Raw genomic sequence first — 23021 nt, 5'->3', positions numbered from 1 at the left:
CTCACAAAAGGACAGAGTGAAACAATTTTCCAGGTAAAGACAACTTAGAAAGTCTACAGGAAAGGTTTGGTGCACAAAGGTAAAAGTGGAGTGCAGCCCACGCACAAGGTATATGGTGTGAGATGTTGGTCTATACCTAGTTTCTTCCATACTGTTTTCTTTTTTCTCAAATAGCTCAAACCTTACTCTCTTCAGAATTGGCTCAAAGGGGGTTTAACATACACACTCACTTTGATATAGAAATCTATCTTCCCTGTATGGAAATGAGAAGGGAGGAGGGGGACTGTAAAATATGGTAAATTGGGGGAGGTGGTGATCAAAAGTAAAATACTGTGAGGAGGGATAGGGTATAAGGTGAGGAGATAAATAGGGGAAAATAGGTTGGAGGAAAGTACATAATTAGTTATCATAACTATAAATGTGAATGGGATGGACTCACCCATAAAATAGCAGTAGATAGCATAATGGATCAAAGACCAGAATCCTATAATATGCTATTTACAAGAAACACATTTGAAGCACAGCCACACACACACACACACACACACACACACACACACACACACACAATATAAAGGTAAAGGACTGAAGCAGAATCTCATGTTTCTGCTGAAGTGAAAAAAAAAATGGGGGTAGCAATTATGATTTCAGACAAAACAAAAGCAAAAATAGATCTAATTAAAAGAGGTAAGGAAGGAAACTATATCTTGCTAAAAGGTACCATAGACAATGAAGCAATAACAATACTAAACATAAAAATACCAAATAGTGTTACGGCACTATTGACAGAAAATACTCAGCCAGGTACTCGAGGTGGAGAGAGAGAGAATTTATTACGTGTGGGCCCAAAGTGGGGTCAGACCTCCAACAGTGGGCCCCAAGTCTTGTAGCCCACCTGGTTATATACAGAAAGAGTAGTTGTGGTATAGTGGTATAGTCAGCAATATACATACAGGAGTATCAAATAAGAATGAAGTCAGTAGTCACCAAATAAAGGATGTATAGTGGCACCTAGTGGTTTAGTCATCATCACAGGAAAGCAAGATACATAAGGATGAGGTCAGTAGTTATCATACAAAGGACGCCTGTCGTCGCAGCTGTGGTACCTCAAGGCCAGAGCTTGTCTGAGACAGACAAGGTTTGAATGCAGAGGTTACCTTTGCATTTGGTATACAGTAAGGCCAGGGTCTGTTTGAGACAGACAAAGTCAGAGGCTATGTGTGATTTTCTACATCATTTATAGTATTTAGATTTATTAAGATGTTAAATGGGGGCAGCTAGGTGGTACAGTGGATAAAGCACCGGTCCTGGAGTCAGGAGGACCTGAGTTCAAATCTGGCCTCAGACACTTGACACTTACTAGCTGTGTGACCCTGGGCAAGTCACTTAACCCCCATGGCCCCGCCCCCCCCCAAAAGAAGTTGAATGAGTTACAGGAGGAAGTTGACAATAAAACTACTAGTTGGAGGATGTCAAATTTTCCCTCTCAGAACTAGGTAAATCTAATAAAAAAAAATAAACAAGAAGTTAAGGAGGTAAATAGAATTTTAGAAAATTTAGATACGATAAGCCTCTGGAGAAAATTGAATGGAATAGAAAGGAATATACTTTTTTTTCCAGTGGTGTATGGCAGCTACACAAAAATTGAGCATGGGCATAAACATCTCACAACCTAATAAAGAAAAGAAGAAATAGTAAATGTATCCTTTTCACACCACAATGCAATAAAAATTACTTTCAATAAAGGGCTATAGAAAGATGGCTTAAAAATTGGTACAACTACTTTTTGAAATATATTAGAAAATGGTTATTAATAGGTCAAAATAGATTTTGAAATCTAGAGTTTTTTAGTTTCTAGAGTGCTGTTGCCACTAATTATATTTTTTTTGAAAAGGTCCACTACAAAGTCATTGATTATCAGCTTAGAAGTTAGCACTTCAGATTCTTCTTTCACAACATGACTAATGCAGAAATATGCTTAATGTGATTGTACATATATAACCGATATCAGATTGCTTGCTGTCTTGGGGAGGGGGGAGGGAGGAGAGGGAGGGAGAAAAATTTGAAACTAGAAATCTTATAAAAACAAATGTTGAAAACTATCTCTGCATGTAACTAGAAAACAATAAAATACTTTTATTGATAAAGAAAAAAAAGTTAGCACTTCACTTGGAGCTCTGTGTCTACATACAGATGGCTTCTTTAAAAGTGTATACATATAATGAAACATTCTGTCCCAAATATTCTGAATATTTTTTACCTTTGATTTCAGAATGATCCTGAAACATTACAGAAATGTCTTATTTTGTGCTATGAACTTCTGAAACAGATCTCTGTTTCTACAGGCATAAGTGCAACCATGAATGTTATTGTTGACTCTTTGGTAAGTTAGCAATGGCATCTAAAGCTTTTTTTTAATGTTCTCCATTCCTCCTCACCCCTTTTTAAACAGTACATTATTTAGTATTGAAAAGTGTGGGAATTGTTAATATTTTTTATGCATGTACAATGTGTCTGGCAAAATGTTAGCTATGAAAACCAGTGATTTGGGGAAGGGAAGTGTCTTTTAAATCAGGAAAAAATGTAAAATATATTTAATCTTGCATATTATATATTTAATCTTGCATAGTAAGAGCTGAAGATGTTAAAACATAATGTAAAAGATAATGCTAATGTAAAAGAACTTTGCTATATTACAGATTAGAGTATATTAACTGGTTTAATCTTGGCTTCTATTCAAAGGGTTGTGAGAAAATAATAATAATAATATTTGTTGAAGCTATTAATGCTATTTTATTGACTTGGGTCATTTATGATAATAAATCTGGCAAAGTCTGCATATAAGACATAATCAAAAGCCCTGTATAGACAATGAACAGGGCTCTGTGAATCAGTTTCTCCTTCATATTTCATTGCTGTCAAGAAAATAATTATTAATAATGGATTTCTTGGGATCAATTTCTCAGTCCTTTTTTTTTTTTTTTTTGGTGAGGCAATTGGGGTTAAGTGACTTGCCCAAGGTCACACAGCTAGTAAGTGCCAGGTGTCTGAGGTTGGATTTGAACTCAGGTCCTTCTGACTCCAGGGCTGGTGCTCTGTCCACTGCGCCACCTAGCTGCCCCAAGTGATTATTGTATATTGAAGATTTATTATATTCATCTCAGTTGTTTTAATTTTTAATCTTTGTTTCAGATTCTTCCTGGAATAACAAGTATTCATCCTGCAGTGAGAAATATGGCTGTTTTGTGCTTAGGCTGTTGTGGTCTGCAGAACCAAGATTTTGCCAGTAAACATTTTGCATTGTTATTGCAGGTAAAATTTAATTTTGGACAAGATTTCATTTATGCCCTTTGGGGACAGAAATGGTATCTATCAAAATCATAATGAATAGATATTCTTTAGTGTCTGTTCATGTAGAACTCTGGCCTCCCTCTTCCCCCACTCCCAGATAGTTTCAAGGCTTTCATTAGAATGAGGAATTCTGTGCTTCCTTTAGGGTTAAAAAACAGCCCCACTGTCTTTCTCAAATTGTGGTGGCCAAAATTGATTTCACAACTCTATCCACATTTATTAGATGATTAATGTTTCATTTTGATGACTGTTTCTTTAATGAGTAACAGTTGCTGGCCAGTAGAAATTGGGGAAGTTAAGGAAGGCCAATTATTAAAGTTGCATTCTTTTTAGAATTTAGAGCTAGCTATATTATCACAATTACATGTACTAGGATTTGGTTGATCTTTTCCAGTTCTTGCCTTAAGAAAGTTACACAGGATGTATGTTCTTAAAGATCTACACAAATAAGATTTATGTAAAGTGAGTTGTGGTGTCCTATTTTTTGGTCATTTTATAAATGTTTTTTCTTAGTTTTTGAATGTCAGTGGCTCTTACAGGTAGCTTTACTTTTTCTGTTATATTTCTTGTGTTCCTGATAGATAGTCATCTCTAGTAGTTCCATAATCCACTGGATCCATGATCTCACTGATGTGGGTATTCCTGACTTTTCTCATCCTGTACATTTCTTGTCCTCATAAATCCCATAATTGTTCCACAGAGGTTCTTCCCAGCCCACTTAAGTCCTGCTTCTCTAAGTCTATTAATATTCTACGGGTAGTAGTATGGTACTTGGCCTGTTGTCCTCTTATCCCTTGCTTTCAATACATGACAGACTTACCTCTTTTTCTTATCATCCCATACAAAGAGCATCAGAAGGAATTTCAAATGTTTGTCCTGGAAGAGAAGACATAGGTGGACATGGCATGTTTGCTGTCTTTAAATATTTGGAAGACTGTCATGTGGATGAGTGACTAGACTTTTCCAGCTTGGCCTCAGAGGGCCAAGCCCCAAATAATGGGTGGAAGTTATAGAGACTGATTAAGATTTGTAGTAATGAAAACTTCCCAGTAATTTGAACTATTAAGAAGTTGAATGGATTTCCTTAAAGGACAGTAGGTTTCCTTCACTTGAGTCTTCAAACTGGGTAACTACTTATTGAGGATGTTGTAGAGGACATTATTGGTAAGGCATTCATAGATAAGAGTACTGAAGAAGGCCCTTTTTTCTCCGATTCTGTTCTAACTACCAGATATCTTGCCTTCTATGTCCTGCCAACTCCTCAAACTCAGCATGTTGAAAAGGGAATTTGGCATCTTTTCCCCCAAGTTTACCTTCCTTCTAGCTTCTTGACTTATATCATTTGCTATCCTATTGAAAATCTAGGCTCCAGTTCTTGATTTCATGACTTTTCATTATTCTTCATCCTCCAATACCCTACCCAATCATTTGCAGGCCCTATTGATTCTATCTCCAAAGTATTGTTTATCTCTTATTTCTCTTCTCCAACTGCTTGCAACCTGGTTCATATGATTATCACCTTTTACCTGTTATAATTTCCTGACTACTATCTCTCCCCTCTTCATTTCATCCTTTACACAGCTGCCACAGTTCTTTTATAATTAAATTATGATTATGATTATTGTGCTTGGGACTGACCATGGTAATTCCCCACTCAAATTGTCAATACATATTATTTAATGCAAGCTCCTTAGCTTGGCATATTTAAGACTTTCTGTAATTTGGTTCTACTGTACCCTTTTAAGCCTTATTTCACATTCCTTCTCTTCGTCTACTTTATAGTTCAGTCAAACTGAATTTCTAGCTTTTCCCTGATATTGTTTTACTATTTCTTAATTCCATTCTTTAGTACAGTTTATTTCCTTTTCCTGGAATGTCTGCTTATCTCTGCCTGTCAAAGTCTTCTGTTTCTTCAAAGTCTCTTAGATTCTACCTCCTTTCCCAGTTCTCCCCCTTTTCTTCATGCCTCCCACTCCACACTTGAAGTCGTCTCTCAAGTTGTCCTAGAGCACATTATTTTCATTTTATCTCTATCCCAATTGCACCCACTGTTGTATCATAATTACTTGTATTCTTGTGTGCTCCATCACTACTAGTTCTAACCCACCCAACCCTCCTATTAGGTTTCTCCTTACCTTGAGTTCTCTGTGGAGGAAACTGCAGATCTGGTTTAAAATAAAATCCCATAACCTCGCATACTGCTGGCACATAATTGCTTAATCAATGTTTGTTTGAATTGAATCTTCAGGATGCAGCCATTCTCTGTTTTGAGATACCTCAATAGACTTCTTTTGTTGAAGTGAGAATTAAAGAATCATCAGTGTTCTGTGACAGAAGTATATTCCTCTTCCTTTGCTTTGACTCAGGTTTTGCAAATTGATGATGTCATAATAAAAATAAGTGCTCTCAAGGCAGTTTTTGACCAGCTAATGTTGTTTGGGACCGAGCCGTTTAAATCCAAGAAAGTCAAGGACCTTGAGAGTGGAAGAGAGATAACTGAAGATGGCGACCCTGACCATGAGCTAAAAATAAAGGCTGTGGAAGAAGAGACTGCGACTGCTAAGAACATCCTGAAGCTTCTGGCCAGTTTTTTAGACAGTGAGGTAAGGAACAATTGTTATGAAACACCCTTAGAATGTATTGTTATTTTGTTCACACTCATACGTGGACTCTCTGAGCATCTATCATATACTTTTCCTGCATTGAAGAGTGTCTTTTTAAAAAAAAATTATTTTATTTTATTATTTATTTTTTGAAGGGTATCTTTTAAACCAAATATTAATATTTACTTCTGATGTTTTTGTGCTCTTATTTTCAGAGTAACGAATACTACTTAGGTATTTCTTTATTTTACTTTCTCTTTTCATATGTGACTTAACAGTTTTGGGACCCGTCCATGTTTAAATTGCTTTGGAAACATTTCTGATCACCTTATTGCTCATAAATTGTTCTATGCATGTGTGCATTGGTCTCCTGTCCCTCAGGATTATAAGCTCTTGAGGGACAGCAGTTGCATCGGCTGGTCTTAATACTCCCTCAAATCTACTAAAGAGTTGAACACATTGCAAACACTTAAGAAGTACTTATTGATTGAAGGGCTTGTTTAGATTAATGACTTCATAATAATAAGTACAGGAGGCAAACATTTTGTTCTTGTTTTCTTCCAAGAGACGCATCAAGGAAATTTAGATTGGTTTGTGACTGTCTCTGTGAAAGGATTCTACCGTATGGTCATTCATTCATTCATTCAGCAAGCATTTATTTGGAACTATGTGAGATACCATGTTAGGCACTGGGGAGTTAGGAAATGAAACAGTTTCTACTCTCAGGGAGCTTATTGACTGGGCAAAAATAACATGAACACAGACAGGAATATACAGAGTAAACATGTGCAGAAAAAACACAACATTTCCATAGCTAATGTAACAGTGAAAACTATAGTTTGAAAAAATTAAATCATCAGGAACTAAGAGGGGAGGGGATAGCTTTTGAATACTTCCTACTGTAAGCTCTTTGAGGATAGGGACCCTTGTCACTTCCCACAGTGTTCTTGAGTACTCAGCATAGCCTCTGCAGCCTAGACTATGTAGCCTACAGGCTTAGTTAACTTAGGCGAATTTTTTACCTTCTTTTCAGGGTTAAAGGCTGTAGATCTGATTAGTGAAGACTTTTTGATATTGCCCAAAGGATATTATAAGAAAACAACATGGTGTAGTAGAAAAGGTATAGTCAAAAGGCATGGATTCGAGTGTCACCTGGCACTTACCAGCTGAGACTCCGGAGAAGTCATTGACCTCACTTTGCAAAATGCAGCAACTGAACTTGACCATCATTCAGGTTTCCTCCAGCTTTTTCCTTCATCTCCCCTTTAAAGACTTATACTTCAAGCCCCACCTTCTTCTTGAAGCCTTTCCTAATCCCTTCGATTTCTAACCTTTTCCCTAATCTACCTCGTATTTATCTTGTATATATTATGTGTAGTATTCTGTAAGTCCATGTCTTTCCCAAGAATGTAAGATTTTGGGGGTAGAGACTTGGATTTTTGTCTTTGAATCCCCCATCATGTAGCTCAGGTCTTGGCAGGTAGTGAATGCTTCATAAATGCTTGTTGATTTGGCTGATTGTTAGAACAAACTGAAGAGTCATTCACAGGATCATAGATTTAGAGCTTGAAAGTATCACAGGTCACCTAGTCTAACCCTCTCATTTTACAATTGAGGAAAGAAGGCCCAGAAAAGTTGGGCAGAGTCACACAGCAAGTAGCAGAGTCAGTAACCAATGTCTTCTTTATCCAAATCCAACTTTCTTCACACTGATACCACACGCTCCCTTGACCCCTTGTCTGTCAAACCTTGCAAGAAGACCCTTTTGTTTAGTGGTTTTATCTCTTCTATGCTAAGACTAAGAAGAAAACCCAGCTTTTCCAGTGAAAAAATAGCTTCATGACATTGAAAAGAAAAATTCTGTCCACGTTAGATTGCAGAGATTTACTAAATCTAAAGAGTATAAAGCACCACAGATTTCCTTATACCGAAGAATGGTGAAAGCTATACTAGGTGGCTTCTGCAATCAGTTACAACTCAAGAGAATCTAGGATCTAGAATCTGGTTGTATTCTAAAGTAGGAAACTGAAAATCCTTAGGATATACGTGTGTGTGTGTGTGTGTGTGTGTGTGTGTGTGTGTGTAGTTGAACAATTTGTCATAATTTATACACCTACAAATATTGTCTTTGTTAGTATAGTTTGGATAGATATTACTGTATGAATTCAGTTCCAAAGTGACTTTGACTGCTTGGAGCTGCCAAAAGGCTGTTGCAAAGTTTGGAAACAATTTCTTCACTTAAAAAATGGCAGTAATGGTGTTCTTCATAGTGGTATGAAAAAAACACTTTGTTGACTCTCACTCTGTAAATTCCGGTTTACACATAGCTGATCCAAGGTTAAATTATGAAATGGGCAAAATTTATCTTTTGTGCCCTCTTTTTACACTCCACTTTCATAGCATGTTCTTTTTTTTTTTTTTTTCCTAGTGAGGCTATTGGGGTTAAGTAACTTTCCCAGGGTCACACAGCTAGTAAGTGTTAAGTGTCTGAGGCTGGATTTGAACTCAGGTACTCTTGACTCCAGGGCCGGTGCTTATCCACTGCGCCACCTAGCTGCCCCCACTCCCTGTCTATTTTCAAAGTAAGAAATAATTGTGCAAACATCCTTTCTGTCATTGTCCAAATCTGTTTCAGATTTCTGAGCTCCGGACAACTGCTGCAGAAGGACTAGCCAAATTGATGTTCTCTGGACGATTAGTTAGTAGTCGGCTTCTTTCTCGTCTTGTCTTGTTGTGGTACAATCCTGTGACTGAAGAAGATGTTCAACTGCGACATTGTCTTGGGGTTTTCTTCCCTATATTTGCTTATGCAAGCAGGTATTTGAATCAAATTAACATTAAAATGTAATCTAAAAAAGATTTAATTTTATCATTTGAATTGTGAGCAAGATGAGGGAAAAGGAAGTGAGAGGCTATTAGAAGCACTTAACTATTTCTAACTTTATAGAATAAGTACATTTCAGCAGAGACAATTTCTGTGAAATAAGTCCTCTTTTCCCCCTTCATTTCCCTTATAAAATTAAATATGTGCTCCTAATAAACATTTTTACCAAATGGAATACGTTAGAAATTTTAGGTCAGAAGAGCTTAAAATAACTCAATAAGAATTTTAATTTTTGTCCTAGATGTTAATTTTTCCTGTTCAACATTTTGCTAAAATGAATTTAAAGAAAGTTTGGCAAGACTAGTCAAAATTATCCTAAGGCACATAAGGACAAAAAATGGTAGGTAAAAAACAAACTAGAAAAAAGAAAAATATTTATTTATTTGTTTGTTTATGCGGGGCAATGAGGGTTAAGTGACTTTCTCAGGGTCACACAGCTAGTAAGTGTCAAGTGTCTGAGGCTGGATTTGAACTCAGGTCCTCCTGAATCCAAGGCCGCTGTTTTATCCACTGTGCCACCTAGCTGCCCCAAGAAAAATATTTATAAAAAATATTAAACCAAACCATTTTCTCCATCATGGAACCAGCAACTTGAACCCTAATATCATAGTCAAAGATGTTTCATGAGGGAGATACATATGGCATTAAAGAGAACAAAGATGAGAAGAGTAGCTGGATTAGACCAAGGCGAAGAGATCTTTGTTGGTGCAACAGTTGTGAGCACAAAAGGGATCAGTGTGAAAAGTATCTGAAAGAGGGGGTGATCTCAAAGATAAGCGGGGGAAATTCAGAGAGAACAGCAATCAGAATGTTTGTGAGTTAGTAGGGAGCAAGGCTTTCCCAAGCTTTTTTCAACAGCAGAGGCCTTCTTTACCATTTCAGTCTCCTGAAAGAAGTAGAAAATAGAAGATCCCGTTATGCTTATTGTTTGTTGATTATTAATAAGTATTTATTTTGACAGAGCAAAAAGGTACCTTATAGGCTCTCTTAAAAACAAAGTGTCTCCTCTTCATATAAGAAAATGATTGGATTCTTCATCATTTAAACAATAGCTAATATGTACAGCATTTTCAAGATTGGGGAGCAATTTACGTACATGATCATATTTTGCTCTCACAACCACCCAGGAGTTAGGTGCTATTACTCCTAAAGAGGGGCAAATTGGCCCAATGGGGAAGTGGATGGGGTCAGAAACTCCTGTGGTAATCAGCAGTGGATCCATTAGTGCCTTCTGCACTTCCTGCTTGCCCAGGATAGGGAGACCTGGTTATAAAAACAAAACAGAACATCAAACCCGTGACTGTGGGAGAAGGGATTTCAAAAGTAGTTCAAGTAGTTGACATCTAATTAATGACAAACATGATCATAGTTTTCTTTTCTTTTTTTAATTTCTTCTTCTAGTCTATCAGAAAAATATTTTTGTAAACTTCTGGGAGCATTTTCTCACCTAATTCTTTCCCCATTGAAGATAGTTAATTCAGTCCACACTCATGTAAGATTTATGACTCATAAGATTGAGATTTGAAAAGGGACACTGGAGATAATTTAATCCAAAATGTTCACTTTACTAATAAGAAGGTAGTCCCAGGGAAGTTAAGCGCTTACCTGAGGTTACTCAGGCAGCAAACGATGGAGCTGAGATTGAACATCGAGATCCAAACTTTGTTCTTAGTGTCCTGCACTGTTCCATTTTATGTGGTCCATGAGACCCTACCAACTCCCACCAGCTGTCTGCTTTTGTTGAGTTGTAATGAGCCCAGATAAAATGACCCTATCCAAGATACTTAGATAATGTCAGGCTAATCTACACGTTACCGGAGTGAACTTTGTAGGTAATATTTGTTAAAGTTTATTTAGTTTTCTTCTTAAAAAACTTGAATTTCATAATGTTTTAATAATGCCTTATACCTTTTTATAATAGGACTAATCAGGAGTGCTTTGAAGAAGCTTTCTTCCCAACTCTGAAAACACTGCTTAATGCGCCTGCGTCTTCTCCTTTAGCTGAAGTAGATATTGCTAATGTAGCTGAATTACTTGTAGACTTGACAAGACCAAGTGGGTTGAGTCCCCAAGCCAGAAGTTCCCAGGACTACCAGGTAAATCTCTTAGCACGGGGAGGAGAAGATTGGTAACTGACTCACTAATCAGGGTATACCTATTCATTGGTGGCTAAGCCCTTATGGTCAAGACACAGAATTGAAAGATTACTGTAATTGAGTTTGCCTCTGGACTACATGTGAGCTCTCTGAGAAATTACGTTTGCATATTTGCTAGCCGACATTTTTTTTTTTACACTGAGTCTTTTGAGGGGATGAGAAAGTAAAGAATGTCATAGATTTTGCCCTTCAGAAACATATAACTAGTATCACAAAATATAGGCCCTTTGAAGATTCTCATTGATGACTCTTTCATTTGAGAATTAGAGCTGACATTACCAAGCACCTGCACAGCAACCTTATGAGCTAGGTAATATAATTTTTAAAACCATTTTGCAGATGAGAATACTGAGCCATAGGATGGTAAAATTACTTCCCCAATGTCACAGAGCCAAGAATTGAACCTAGCATTTATGATTGGACTTTAGTCCAGTGATCTTTTCAACTTTACTACACTGATTCATAAGTTCAACTTAAGGGTTCCAGAGTTGGACAAAATCAGTCAGTTACCTTTATAGTTATCATGAAACATAGAAAGTCAGATGTGAAATGTCAAGTGGTTAAGGTGAAATAATTCACACAGTTCAATTAAGTAATCAAATATTTATTGAGTGCCTGGTGTGTGTAAGACATTTTGCTAGGTGTCATTGACTGCTGAATTTATGTGGGGAGATAATGATAGACTCTCAGAATTCAAAAGATCTAAAAGGTCATTCTATAAACCCTATACCTTGCCCTTTTACAGATGGAAGACTTATTTCCTCAAGGAGTCAGTTCAGCTTTAGATAGCTCTAGTTGTTAGGAACTTTTTCATTAAATTGAACTGAAATCTGCCCTTCTTCAACTTCCATTCATTGTTCCTAGTTCAATCCTAAGACCAAGCAAAACAAATATCCTTCCTCTTCCCTTGGACAGTTTTTCAGATATCTGAAAGTGCCAGTCAAGTCCTCCTAAGGTTTTCTCTTTGGCTACCTAAATATTCCTGGTTCTTCCAACTCATCCTTTTATGGGATGCTTTCTGATTGCCGATTGTCCTTCTCTGGGTCCATCTTCACTGCTCTTCCTAGAATGCAATGGCCAAAACACAATACATTCTTCCAGGTATGACTAGAGCAGAGGAGTAGCACTTGTTTTGGATCTCTTGTTTTAGATAGCATGTTTATGACATCTATATATGAAATAGCGCTGCAAATATAAGGTGGTAGAAGATTATGAGACACAAATGATACTGTCAAGTCCCGTGGAAATTCAGGCAGTGAGAGAGATCATTGTGGCTGAAATGGTTAATGCATGTTTCTTGGAGGAAGGTATAGGACTCAATTTGGGATTTGAAGGATGCTTATTCCTCAGATAAATGGAGAGGAGAAGAGTGACATTCTAAAAGGAAATATGCAAAGGAATAGAGGCAAGAATGTGTAAGTTATGTTTTGGAAACCCTGGCTGGGAATAATTTGAGAAAATAATGTGAGATTATTGGAAAATTGGCAAGTTAAGTGTGTTAGAATATAGAGGGTATTGAAATGCCTGCTCAAGGAATTTGGACTTGATCTTGTGGGCAGGAAAGAAGTTGATGAGGAGAGTGATAAAAAATATTTTAGGGAAATTATTCTTCCCACACAGTGTAAAATAAACTGGAATCAGGAAGGTTTTAGTAGAGTCCAAAAAAAGATATGAGGATCTGAACTAGATAATGTAAATTGGAATAACCAGGGAAGAATTGGTTAAAGGTATTGTAAAGAAAGACTTGGGAAGGAGAGTAAAAAATGACTCAAAACTTTCTAGTTTGTGGATGATAGAACAAGATGGTTGTTGACAAAGTAATATCAGGGTATGTTGAGTTTAGAGTGACAGCAGAACATACAAGAGTAGATATTCAGCAGGAAGTTAAAGATTTGGATTAGACTTTGGGAGAGCTTCTCAGTTGAGTCACTCATACATTGCATCTGATTTTCACATATACTTTTCTTTTGCTCTTCTAGGCTTCAACAGTACATGATAATTTAGCCATAAAAATTTGCAATGAAATTTTAATAAATCCATGTGCACCAGAAATCCGCATTTATGTTAAAGCCTTGGCTTCTTTAGAACTCAGTAACAATTCTACAAAAGAACTTACAGTATTATTGGATGAGACTCTTGAGGTGTGTAAGTAAATTGAAATGTCCCTTGTTGTAAATTATATATATGGAAAAGAAAATGTTTATCTTAAGGAGTCCATATGTGTTGTTAGTTTCCTTTTAATCAATAGAATTTTTAACTGAATACTAAATAAGTAGATTTTGCTTTTGAGAAACAGTTATTTTCTCTGCTAAGGCCTTTGGTTAAATTTAATATCATTTGGGAATATGATCACATAACTTGATGTCACTCTAATGTTCTTTTTTGAAGAAAGATTAAAAATTTCAGTTATATTGTATTAATAATCTTCTTCAATTACAGGAAGTAAAAGATAGGACAAGTTTGAGAGCCTTAGAGAAAATCAAGATACAGTTGAGCAAACGAAGCAATGACCATGGTTACCAGTTTCCAGGAGCACCGGACACTGATAGCACTACCATGGCCATTAATCAGAATGAGGAAGGTAATAATGAACTAACATAAAAAACTATGGGGGCGGCTAGGTGGCGCAGTGGATAGAGCACTGGCCCTGGATTCAAAAGGACCTGAGTTCAAATCCGGCCTCAGACACGTAACACTTACTAGCTGTGTGACCTTAGGCAAGTCACTTGACCCCAATTGCCTCACTAAAAAAAACAAAAAAAACAAAAAACCTATGCTAATTTCTATACTCTAAATTGTGGTTTGGCTTAAGAAGTAAATGGTAATATTTTTCTAATTAGCTCATATAAGTACAGTATCTTTAAGAATATCACAAAATCATAGAACTCGAAAGAACTTTGAGATGATCTGGTCCAACTACCTCATTTTATAAAAGAAGAAACAGACCCAGATAGGGCCAATTATGCCTTGCCTAAGATTATCCCTATAGCTAATTAGCAGTTAGAGCAGGAACAAGAACCCAGGTTTCCTGAGTGGAGCCTTCTTTCTCCTTTTCCATGCTCTCTCTCTCTCTCTTTTTTTTCTTTCAGCTTTAAAATTATTATTTTTTTTTTCTTGATAAAAGTCATGCTCTCTCTTTAATGTTTTTACCTTTTGGGTTCAATTTTTCAGTGATCTTTTTTTTGGATGGGGCAATGAGGTTAAGTGACTTGCCCAGGGTCACAAAGCTAGTTTCAAGTGTCTGTGGCCGGATTTGAATTCAGGTTCTCCTGAATCCAGGGCCGGTGCTTTATCCACGGTGCCACCTAGCTGCCCGGCACTTTCTTTTCTTTTTTTTTTTTTTAATATATGAGTTCTCATGGGAAAATTCCCATATTAGCTAGTTGTGAGAGAAAACAGTCAAAAAAACCCAATTGTCAAAGAGGGAAAGAAAAAAAATTTAAAAATGTATTTCCATCTGTTTTCAGATACCATCAGTTCTTTCTCTGCAGATGGGCTGTAATCTTCATAAGTCCTTACCTTAAAAATCACCACTGTATTAATTAATTTTCTCCTTGGAGAAAAAAGAGATGTTTTATGGAGATTTCATTTCAGCCTATTTTGATACTGTCTGGAAGTGTTCCCTCACAAGGATAGAGAAGTTTATGTTGATGCTTCAGGCTTTCTCTGATACTTACCTTTTTGTAGTGGCCAGATTAGCAAGAGTGAGACTCCTAGGGATTCTAGGTGGTACAGAGAGGATCCTGGGAGATGGGGTTGGGCTGAGGCAGCCTCATATTATAGATCTGAAGTCAGGAATACCTGGGTTCAAATTCTATCCCTGTCTCTAGCTCTGTAGCTATCAGCAAGTCAGTTAACCTCTCAGCCTCAATCTTCTCATTTTTACCTACCTAGCAACATTGTTGTAAGGCTCAGATGAGATGGTATATGTAAAATGCTTTGCAAATTCTAGTACTGGAGTTACTTATTCAGGGCTGTGCTATATTGGTAGTGGTAGTGCCCGTGAAAAGGAAAGAAGAAAGAAAGGGAAGCCAAGTCCCTGGCGTACAAGAGAGGGTCCCTAAAGCAAAGTGTGTTTCCTGAAACCCTTCCAATTAACCTATTGAACTTTCAGGTACCTTAGTATTCCTGTGGAGCCCCAACCAAGGCCTAAAGATATATCTCTTTAGTGGATAAGGAAACCAAAAACTAAAAATCCTAGTATGTCAGAGCTTGAATGCACTTTAGGGAACTAGCTTCAGTTCTCACATCCAGAGGGGGAAAGACCAAAGCACTCAGTAAGTCCTTGTCAGAGCTGAGACTGGAAAATGTTGCTCTGTCCATGGTACCACTTTTGGTTATGAAGATGACCACCTGGCCCCATAGTTAATGTAGTGCCCTGAGCTCTGTTAACAGCCAGAAAATTTCTCCCAAAGGGGCAGAACCAAACAGGTGACACAGGTTTGGCATAAGTGGGGGTTTAGACTTGGTAAGATTCACTTTTCTCCAGGGACCTCTTTGGGGCCGGTAAGTTCTTAACTTGACTTCTCTGTGACCCTGGGACCATAATCCTGTCTTTGTCCCTGATATCTTAAACTTCTTCTCCTTGACTTTGACTTCTTGTTATATAATACATCTTTCCTGAGTCTGGCTCTTTTAGACCACAGCTAATGTCTGCAGCCAGTTGTCCACCCCTGCCTGTGTCTGGCTGGACTTTTGATGAAGTCCTGGGCTTGCTACCTAACTTTGTGACCTGTTCTAGCTATACTTGGGATTTGTAAGTATTTATTTAGTGGCACAGAGGCTACAAATCCAAGAATGAAATAAGCCTTACTCTCTTTCTTTTTTTTTGGTTTTGTTTTGTGAGGCAATTGGGGTTAAGTGACTTGCCCAGGGTCACACAGCTAGTAAGTGTTAAGTGTCTGAGGCTGGATTTGAACTCAGGTCCTCCTGACTCCAGGGCCAGTGCTCTATTCACTGCACCACCTAGCTGCCCCAAGTCTTACTTTCAAGGACCTTGTGTTCTAGTGTAAAAGACAAAGTGGTATGTGTATGAGAGAGAGAACTAGAGAGGAAGAGAGTGTGTGTGTATCCCTCAACACTCAGCTACCTTCCCTCTATTGATTATCTTCTCTCTATCTAGTTTGTACATCCTTATATGCATTGTTTCCCCTATTAGACTGAACTTCTCAAGGATAGGGAATTCATTTTGTCTTTCTTTATATTCTCAGTGCTTAGCACAGTGCCTAACACCAGCTTGTGCTTAATAAATACTTGTTGACTGTTAATAAAATAAAGATAAAGTGAATAAATACAAGGTAGTTAAATGCAAAATACAGTTAGAAATGGAGGGCAGTTGCCCTTGGGGGCATTGAGTGGGAAAAGAACTCACAAGAAGATGGTGCTTGACAGACTAGAGCACTGGGCTTCAGTTTGCATAAAGGTGAAGTCTTACACTTGGGTACAAAGCATCAGTCTCACAAGAATAAGAGGGAAGTATGTAGAGACAGTAATTTCTTAGGATCCCTAGGTCCTTTCACAGTTCAAGCATCACCTTCTGCACATGGCCTTTTCCTGTCATTCCCCTTCCCTCCCCCCAGAAATTATTTATTGTCCTCCTCTTCTCACCCAGAAAATTACATTATATCTATTTTTACATAATTTTATACATGTATGGCTCCCACAATTGAATGTAAGTTCCTTGAGGGCAGAGACCGGTTCATTTTTTTTTTCTTTGTATTCTGTAGCATTTAGCATGGTATGTAGCACACAGTGGCCACTTAAGATATAGTTGTTCTTTTTGTGTGAGATATTGTCAAACAGCATTTAACATTATTTTCTATTATGCTGAAGAGTGCATTTTTACAAGATAGTGAATAGTCCATTAATTTTTAGAGGCATCAAACAGGGTCTAGAATTTGGATATCATAGGAATTAAAAAAACCCCAATGCCTAGAATTTGATAACTTTTCAGTATAAATTATAGTTTGCATGTCATTTCTGTTTTAACAAAGATGATAATACTGACAAGTAAAGTATTTTAGAAGAAATTGATTTATCTTTTGTATTTCTTTAACAGAAAAGAATAAAGAAATGTTTCAGACTCCTTTTATAACCAAAAGTAAAGGTGTTGAGGCACTTAAAACCACTGTATCCAAGACTAATAAAGGTACTGTACAGATTGATTGTTCTTATTCTTTACTTTGAAATAAAACACTAGTTGTTTTTAGTTACAGACTATAACAAATATGTCATTTAATTTAATGTTTATTTTGAAATGTCAAAAACATTTCAATTTGTCTTTAGGAATAAGAATTATAAAACAATTTTAAGATAACTCCAGTTTTGCCTCTTACTCCCATAGTTAATATCAGTTTTTCTTGGTTCTAAAATAAGGTAAAAATACCATTCATGTTATGCTTTGCTCCTTACGAGGAATGAGTGGGAAATTATACATTGCCAAAAAGTTCATGGATGTTTCAGTATTTAACTAATTTTTGAGAGAGGTCAGCAAGCAGAATTCTTGATTTTGATTTAAAAAATAACTTTAATTTGTAGTTGGCAGTGAATTGAGGTTCTACTTTATTTCAATGAAATAACTTTCTCTTATGCGTAATCTGGCTTCTTACGTGCTGGTGAGCTTGGGCCAAAAGCACCCTCAGAAGCTTTTAAAGGGATTTTTTTTTTTTGGCGGGGCAGTAGGGGTTAAGTGACTTGCCCAGGGTCACACAGCTAGTAAGTGTTAAGTGTCTGAGGCTGGATTTGAACTCAGGTACTCCTGAATCCAGGGTCAGCGCTTTAACCACTGCGCCATCTAGCTGCCCGCCTCAGAAGCTTTTAAAGAATTGTGAATTGTGAATTTAGCTTTTGAAGCATTGAGTGACAGTTGCATGTACTTGGCAATATCTCTTATCATGATACTTTGGCCTACTCAGCAAAGCCTATCCCATGTTTTCATATAGTGGCAGCTTAAATATTAACACTTCACTATGATTTCCATGACTTCAACATATATGATGTGTATCATATTGCTTGCCTTTACAATGCTTGGGGGCAGGACTGGAGGAAGGGAGAGAATTTGCCGATGAGAATTAGAAACACCAACCACTTTTCACAGTGAGATGGGTTGTGCATGTACCTCCCAGCCCAGGGGAATTCTGAGCGCCTCTCTTGTTTCTTGTAATCGCTGTTGATCCGTGCTTATTAACTATTTAGGTATGTCATCTTCTGGTAGATGCCACATTCTTTTCTATAACGTTAACAGAATCTTGAGGATTGGAAGGGCCCTTATACTTCAGAGTGCCTAGTCCTTCATCCCTTCTCTCTTCCTCAGACATTAAGTTCTTTCTGTGTGCGGGGCGCTGTGCCAGGGGCCTGCAGAGAGGAAAAGTTTATGTAGGACGGGATCTTGCTACATAAGACTTGGGGGGGTGGATAAGATACAAATATAACTATAATACAGATATTAGTGAGTGCATTCTAGAGGTGCCAGGTAAGGGACTAAGTGAGATCAGAGCAGGAGGAGCTCGTTCCTGGGACAAGAGGGATCCAGGAAGGCTTGATGGAGGTGGCCCCATTTGAGTTGGGTTTTATAGAAATTGGCAAGCATTTAATAAGATTGGAAGGATACTCCATGCATAAGGAACAGCAAGAGTCTGGAAAGCAAAAGACATGCCCAAAGTGAGAATGCCCAATTTGGCAGGAGGGAGGGCTATCATATTGAGTTGGAAATTTAGAGTCTCAATGGTACACGTACTGGTAAGGTATGTTTTACTGTTCATAAACTATTCTTGATTTTTCTTAAAGGACGGAGAAAAGTCACAACCACTTCAAAATCTGTGAAAAGAGGACATCAAAATGCTGAGATGAATTCTGAAAGGTATACATACACACATATACATACACATACATGCATGGAACAGGCCCCTTAGCTTGTCTTAGTCCATCTTTCTGTTCTGCTTCTAATAGGTATGGACCAAATGTTGTAATTCTACCTTCACTCTCTCTACGTGATAGAGACAGATTTCATGTGTCAGGATAATTGGGACTAATTGCCAATACCCACCAGAGTTGAGAGGGAGGGTGGTGTGGGGAGCAGAGCACTGGATCTGGGGTCAACAAGACCTGGTTCAAATCTTGCCTTGGGCATTTGCTAGCTATGTGACCATGGAGTGATGTTGTGAGGTACAGCAAAGAATATGTTTGCAAATTACTTTACAAACTCTGAAGTGCTATAAAAATCTCAGTAATTATGAAATGTCCCATGTTCAAGTTCAGTTGACTCTGTATACCTTTTCTCCCCACCTCCCAGGTAGCTCATAGACTCTTGGCCTCTAGTTAACACAGCATTTTCTTTAAGGTTCTATGTTGAGCTGTTATTCTCTGGTTTCATGTTTATTTTTGTATTTTCATCTAAATATACATTCCAAAATTAAATAGTCAACAAAAACTACAAGCTCACTTTTTCTGAGTTTGGGATTTGTTTAGATTCAGTCTAACAATAATAATAGCTATCATTTATATAGCTCTTTAAGGTTTACAGAGTGCTTATTTGATTCTCAAAGTAATTCTGAGACATAGGTACTACATACTTCTCTTTTCCAAATAAAAGGCAAAGTAACTGGAAAAGAGGATTTTGGTCTCCATAAAGAGACTACAGCTCATAATTTCAGCTAAAAGTTAGTTGGAATAATTACTCCTACTAAAGTACATCTGTTTGTGGTTTCAGAAAATCATTTTCTTGTCAATGTTGCTAAGCTCAGGTGAAAAGGGGCTTTTTTCAGGACTTGGTGGCTAGAATAATGTAAAATATATATGATAAGAACATTTAACTAGTGTTTCTAATATTCCTTCTGAAAGAGTAGGAATAACTGTAACTATTTCTTTGCAGATTTGAGACTTTTTGAAGTGAAGTTGTATCCATTTCTCTTTTGACATAAATTAGTTTTTCCACATAGTAAATACTCTGTTAGGTAACAAGTGATTAGGGACAGTGTGGGTGTTGTCTCACTAGAATTCTAGAGGCTTTGGTCCTATGGCTAAATCAATTGCATTTAATTGAGATGATTTAAAGAAAGGTGCTTTGTAGCAGCAAGAGGTTTAGAAATTTTAAATAGGAATGAAATGTTTTATAGTTTATATCATATTGATGAATTTTATATTCTTTTTTTAGTGACCAGGAAGTACCAGAGCCAGTTACAGAGATGAAGATGAGACTACCAAGAAGAGCTAAAACAGCAGCTTTGGAAAAAACGAAACTAAATCTTATACCTCTTCTTGGTGAAGATGACAGCTAAGAAATGAGAAAGAGTAAAAGTTCAAGTAAAAAAAATATTATCAGTGTTCTTTTAAATTTTTTCACTTTTTTCTATTTCAATGGCTTTTTACATTTTGGGGGCAGAAAAATGATTTAATTGCTTTTATATTTGTATTAATAAAATTATTACTTGTATTTTTATACTAACCTATAACACATTTTCATTATTTTAATTCTTCAGTCTTCTGTTCTATACCAACTTCCTTTAGAGTCTTATTCATTGTTTGGCTTTAACTTCTTCCTTTTTCTAGACGTTGCTTTCTTCTTAGACATTATATCTGCCCAAATTTTTAAATTAAAAACTCTACTTAATGCTATTGTCCAAGTTAATTACTGATAGTTTTCTCATTTATAAAATTCAAAGGATTTTCCTTGCTATTGTCTGTGTCACTTATTTTCCCAATGATTGATTCAAACCCCAAACTAGAAAAAAGTGAAAAACCATATTACAGGAAAAAAAGTGTATACCATGTATAGGTTTTGTTGTAAGGCAGGATTGTAAGTCCCTTGAACTTAAGTCACTTAATCTCTGTCCACCTTGTGGTCTCCTTACCTGTAAAATGTGGATAATACTTGTTCTGTTTTGAAGAGATTTTGTGCCTATCAAATGAGAGAATTCATGAAAAGTGTTTTGTAAATTGTAAAGTCATAGAGAGTAAGCACTGGCTGTTAGGAAGGTGATGGGGAGGGAGTCACTAGACCCTCAGAGCCTGTTTTCTCCTGTTTTGATTATTAGTAGCAGCACGAAGCCACTGCCTTATGGCCCTAGAAACTAAGCACATGGAATTGGAGGCAGTTTTAGTTATGGCTCAGGGATGATCTAGGTTATAATTGTTTCTTTAATGTATTCATGCACACAGAAGATGCTGAGCATCCAGTTAGAGGTCAGATTGTTACAGCACAGTGAAGTAAGGCATTAATGTTGCAATACTGAATATGACCATAGCCCAACTGCCTCATCCTAACAGATGCCCAATGTCACATCCTTAGGAAAGGTCAGGCAGTTTGAGTCAGCAGCACCCTGTCCCCTACTTCAGGCTGTCTCCTCTCTCCTTCTCTTTAGCAACTTATTCAGAATCACTGCCATCATTGATGAAAAACTTGTGATTCGAGGCCACTGAGTGTTAGGAGCAAAATGAAAGAGAAAGCAATAAAAAACCAGGGCTGAAACCGAGGGTTCCATCACAAGCCTCTCATTAGCTAGGCAGTATGCGTGCTGCCCACTTTGGTAAAGGAGGCACCATCGGGGCCTCAGGTGCTGCTGCCCATAGTAAGGAAGACAGTGGGGGGAGGTGGTGTTACTTCCAATCCCATTGTGCTCTTCACACTCTCCAATTTCAAACCTACCGCAACTGTTCTTTGGTTTATTCTAATAGAAGATTCTGTACAACCCTAAAAAGTATTGTTTTGGGAATAAAATATAAACAGGAGAAGCCAAGGTCATTTTGAAGGAAAGGGGAAAGGGGCCAGAGATAAAACCAAAAGGAAAAATACAATTTACTGAAATAGTAGGATGTGCTTAGTGGAGGGTGCTCTGGTTGTGAAGTCCAAAGATCTTTGTTGTCTGAATCCTGTCTTCGCTACATCACATGTGACCTTGGGCAAGTCATTGAGCCCTCTGGCCTCCATTTCCTTCTTTGTAAAATAGGTGTTGGGTTTGATGATCTTAACATCTGACCTTTATATCTCTAAATCTTGAGTCAAATAGAATGCCAAAAATAAACGTTTCAGTGATGAAGATAGGTAGGAAGGAATTAATGTTGTTTTTACACGTCCCATTATTGTTCTTCACCCTAACAACCCAAGCCTTTGTCACCAGGTTTAAGCTAAGGTGTCTAAACTATTGTAATTGTGTCTTCACAAAAAGTGTTTACAGTTAGTCTTCAAATTGTTTTGTTATTACTTTCAAGGTCATTTCCCCATTTTTCCCAAATCAGAATTTGGCTCTGCAAAGCTTCTCACCAGTCCATCTAGTATGATCTTGGATTGGGGTGGGTGGGCACTCATGGGAGTTGTTAGGGGACACAAAACACGGATCGGATGAATCAGTGACTGGCCTAATAGAAATAATATTTAAATACCATAGGGTGGTAAGTGCAACAGTGGCAAACAATGGTGAGTGTAGAAAACTTCTTGGGGTAGTTTAGTTATAAAGTGGGCCATTAAGGAGAGACCTGTGGCTTATTTTAATAGGTGGTCAATGGAGAAGTGCATCACAAGTTGAGTGAAATGAATTTTTAGTATAGAAATTGGCATAAGAAAATCTTGTGTATGTGGGTATATTGTCAGAATAGGTGTTTGTTGGTTAGAATGGGGGTGAGGAGGTAGTCTAGGAAATCAATGTGAGATGGAGAGGAGGGGAATTAATAGATCCTTGGATGATAAACTGAGGAATTAGAATTTGATGCTATAAAATAGGAAATCTGTAGGTTTTTGAGCTGGAGACTAATGTGACAAAAGAGTAGTTGAGGAAAAGGTAGCCTATTTAATGTTCTCCGTATGCATAGTGTCTCAATCAAGCAATTATTAAGCACCTACTATGAGCCAGGGACTGTGTCAGGCACTGGGACACAAAAAGAAAAACACGACTCAAGAAATTTAGATTCTGTTGGGAGAGAGAGCATGTATGTATTCAAGAATGTGCAGAAGAGAGGGTAGTTTGGTGAGGGAGGACATCAGCAGCTAGGGATAATCTGGAAAGGCTTCGTGTGGAAGGAGGAGCTACAGCTGAG

The 23021-nt window shown here is 37.4% G+C and overlaps 1 protein-coding gene across 1 annotated transcript in view; it reads left to right on the top strand.

Moving 5' to 3' along the window:
• The window catches only part of NCAPG (non-SMC condensin I complex subunit G), a 53197-nt gene extending 32665 nt beyond the window's left edge, over window positions 1–20532 (top strand). The window contains exons 12-21 of the mRNA XM_043971798.1: window positions 2273–2383; window positions 3193–3312; window positions 5718–5954; window positions 8590–8771; window positions 10760–10934; window positions 12974–13135; window positions 13434–13575; window positions 17053–17142; window positions 18780–18852; window positions 20146–20532. Of these exons, the coding sequence (XP_043827733.1) occupies window positions 2273–2383; window positions 3193–3312; window positions 5718–5954; window positions 8590–8771; window positions 10760–10934; window positions 12974–13135; window positions 13434–13575; window positions 17053–17142; window positions 18780–18852; window positions 20146–20269 (1416 nt within the window). The 3' untranslated portion in view covers window positions 20270–20532. The remainder of the gene's footprint in view (window positions 1–2272; window positions 2384–3192; window positions 3313–5717; window positions 5955–8589; window positions 8772–10759; window positions 10935–12973; window positions 13136–13433; window positions 13576–17052; window positions 17143–18779; window positions 18853–20145) is intronic.
• Window positions 20533–23021: the final 2489 nt, after the last annotated feature.

The sequence above is a fragment of the Dromiciops gliroides genome, chromosome 6, assembly GCF_019393635.1.
Source record: "Dromiciops gliroides isolate mDroGli1 chromosome 6, mDroGli1.pri, whole genome shotgun sequence".
NCBI classification, from domain to species: domain Eukaryota; kingdom Metazoa; phylum Chordata; class Mammalia; order Microbiotheria; family Microbiotheriidae; genus Dromiciops; species Dromiciops gliroides.
This window is presented reverse-complemented; position numbering and strand designations above follow the sequence as displayed.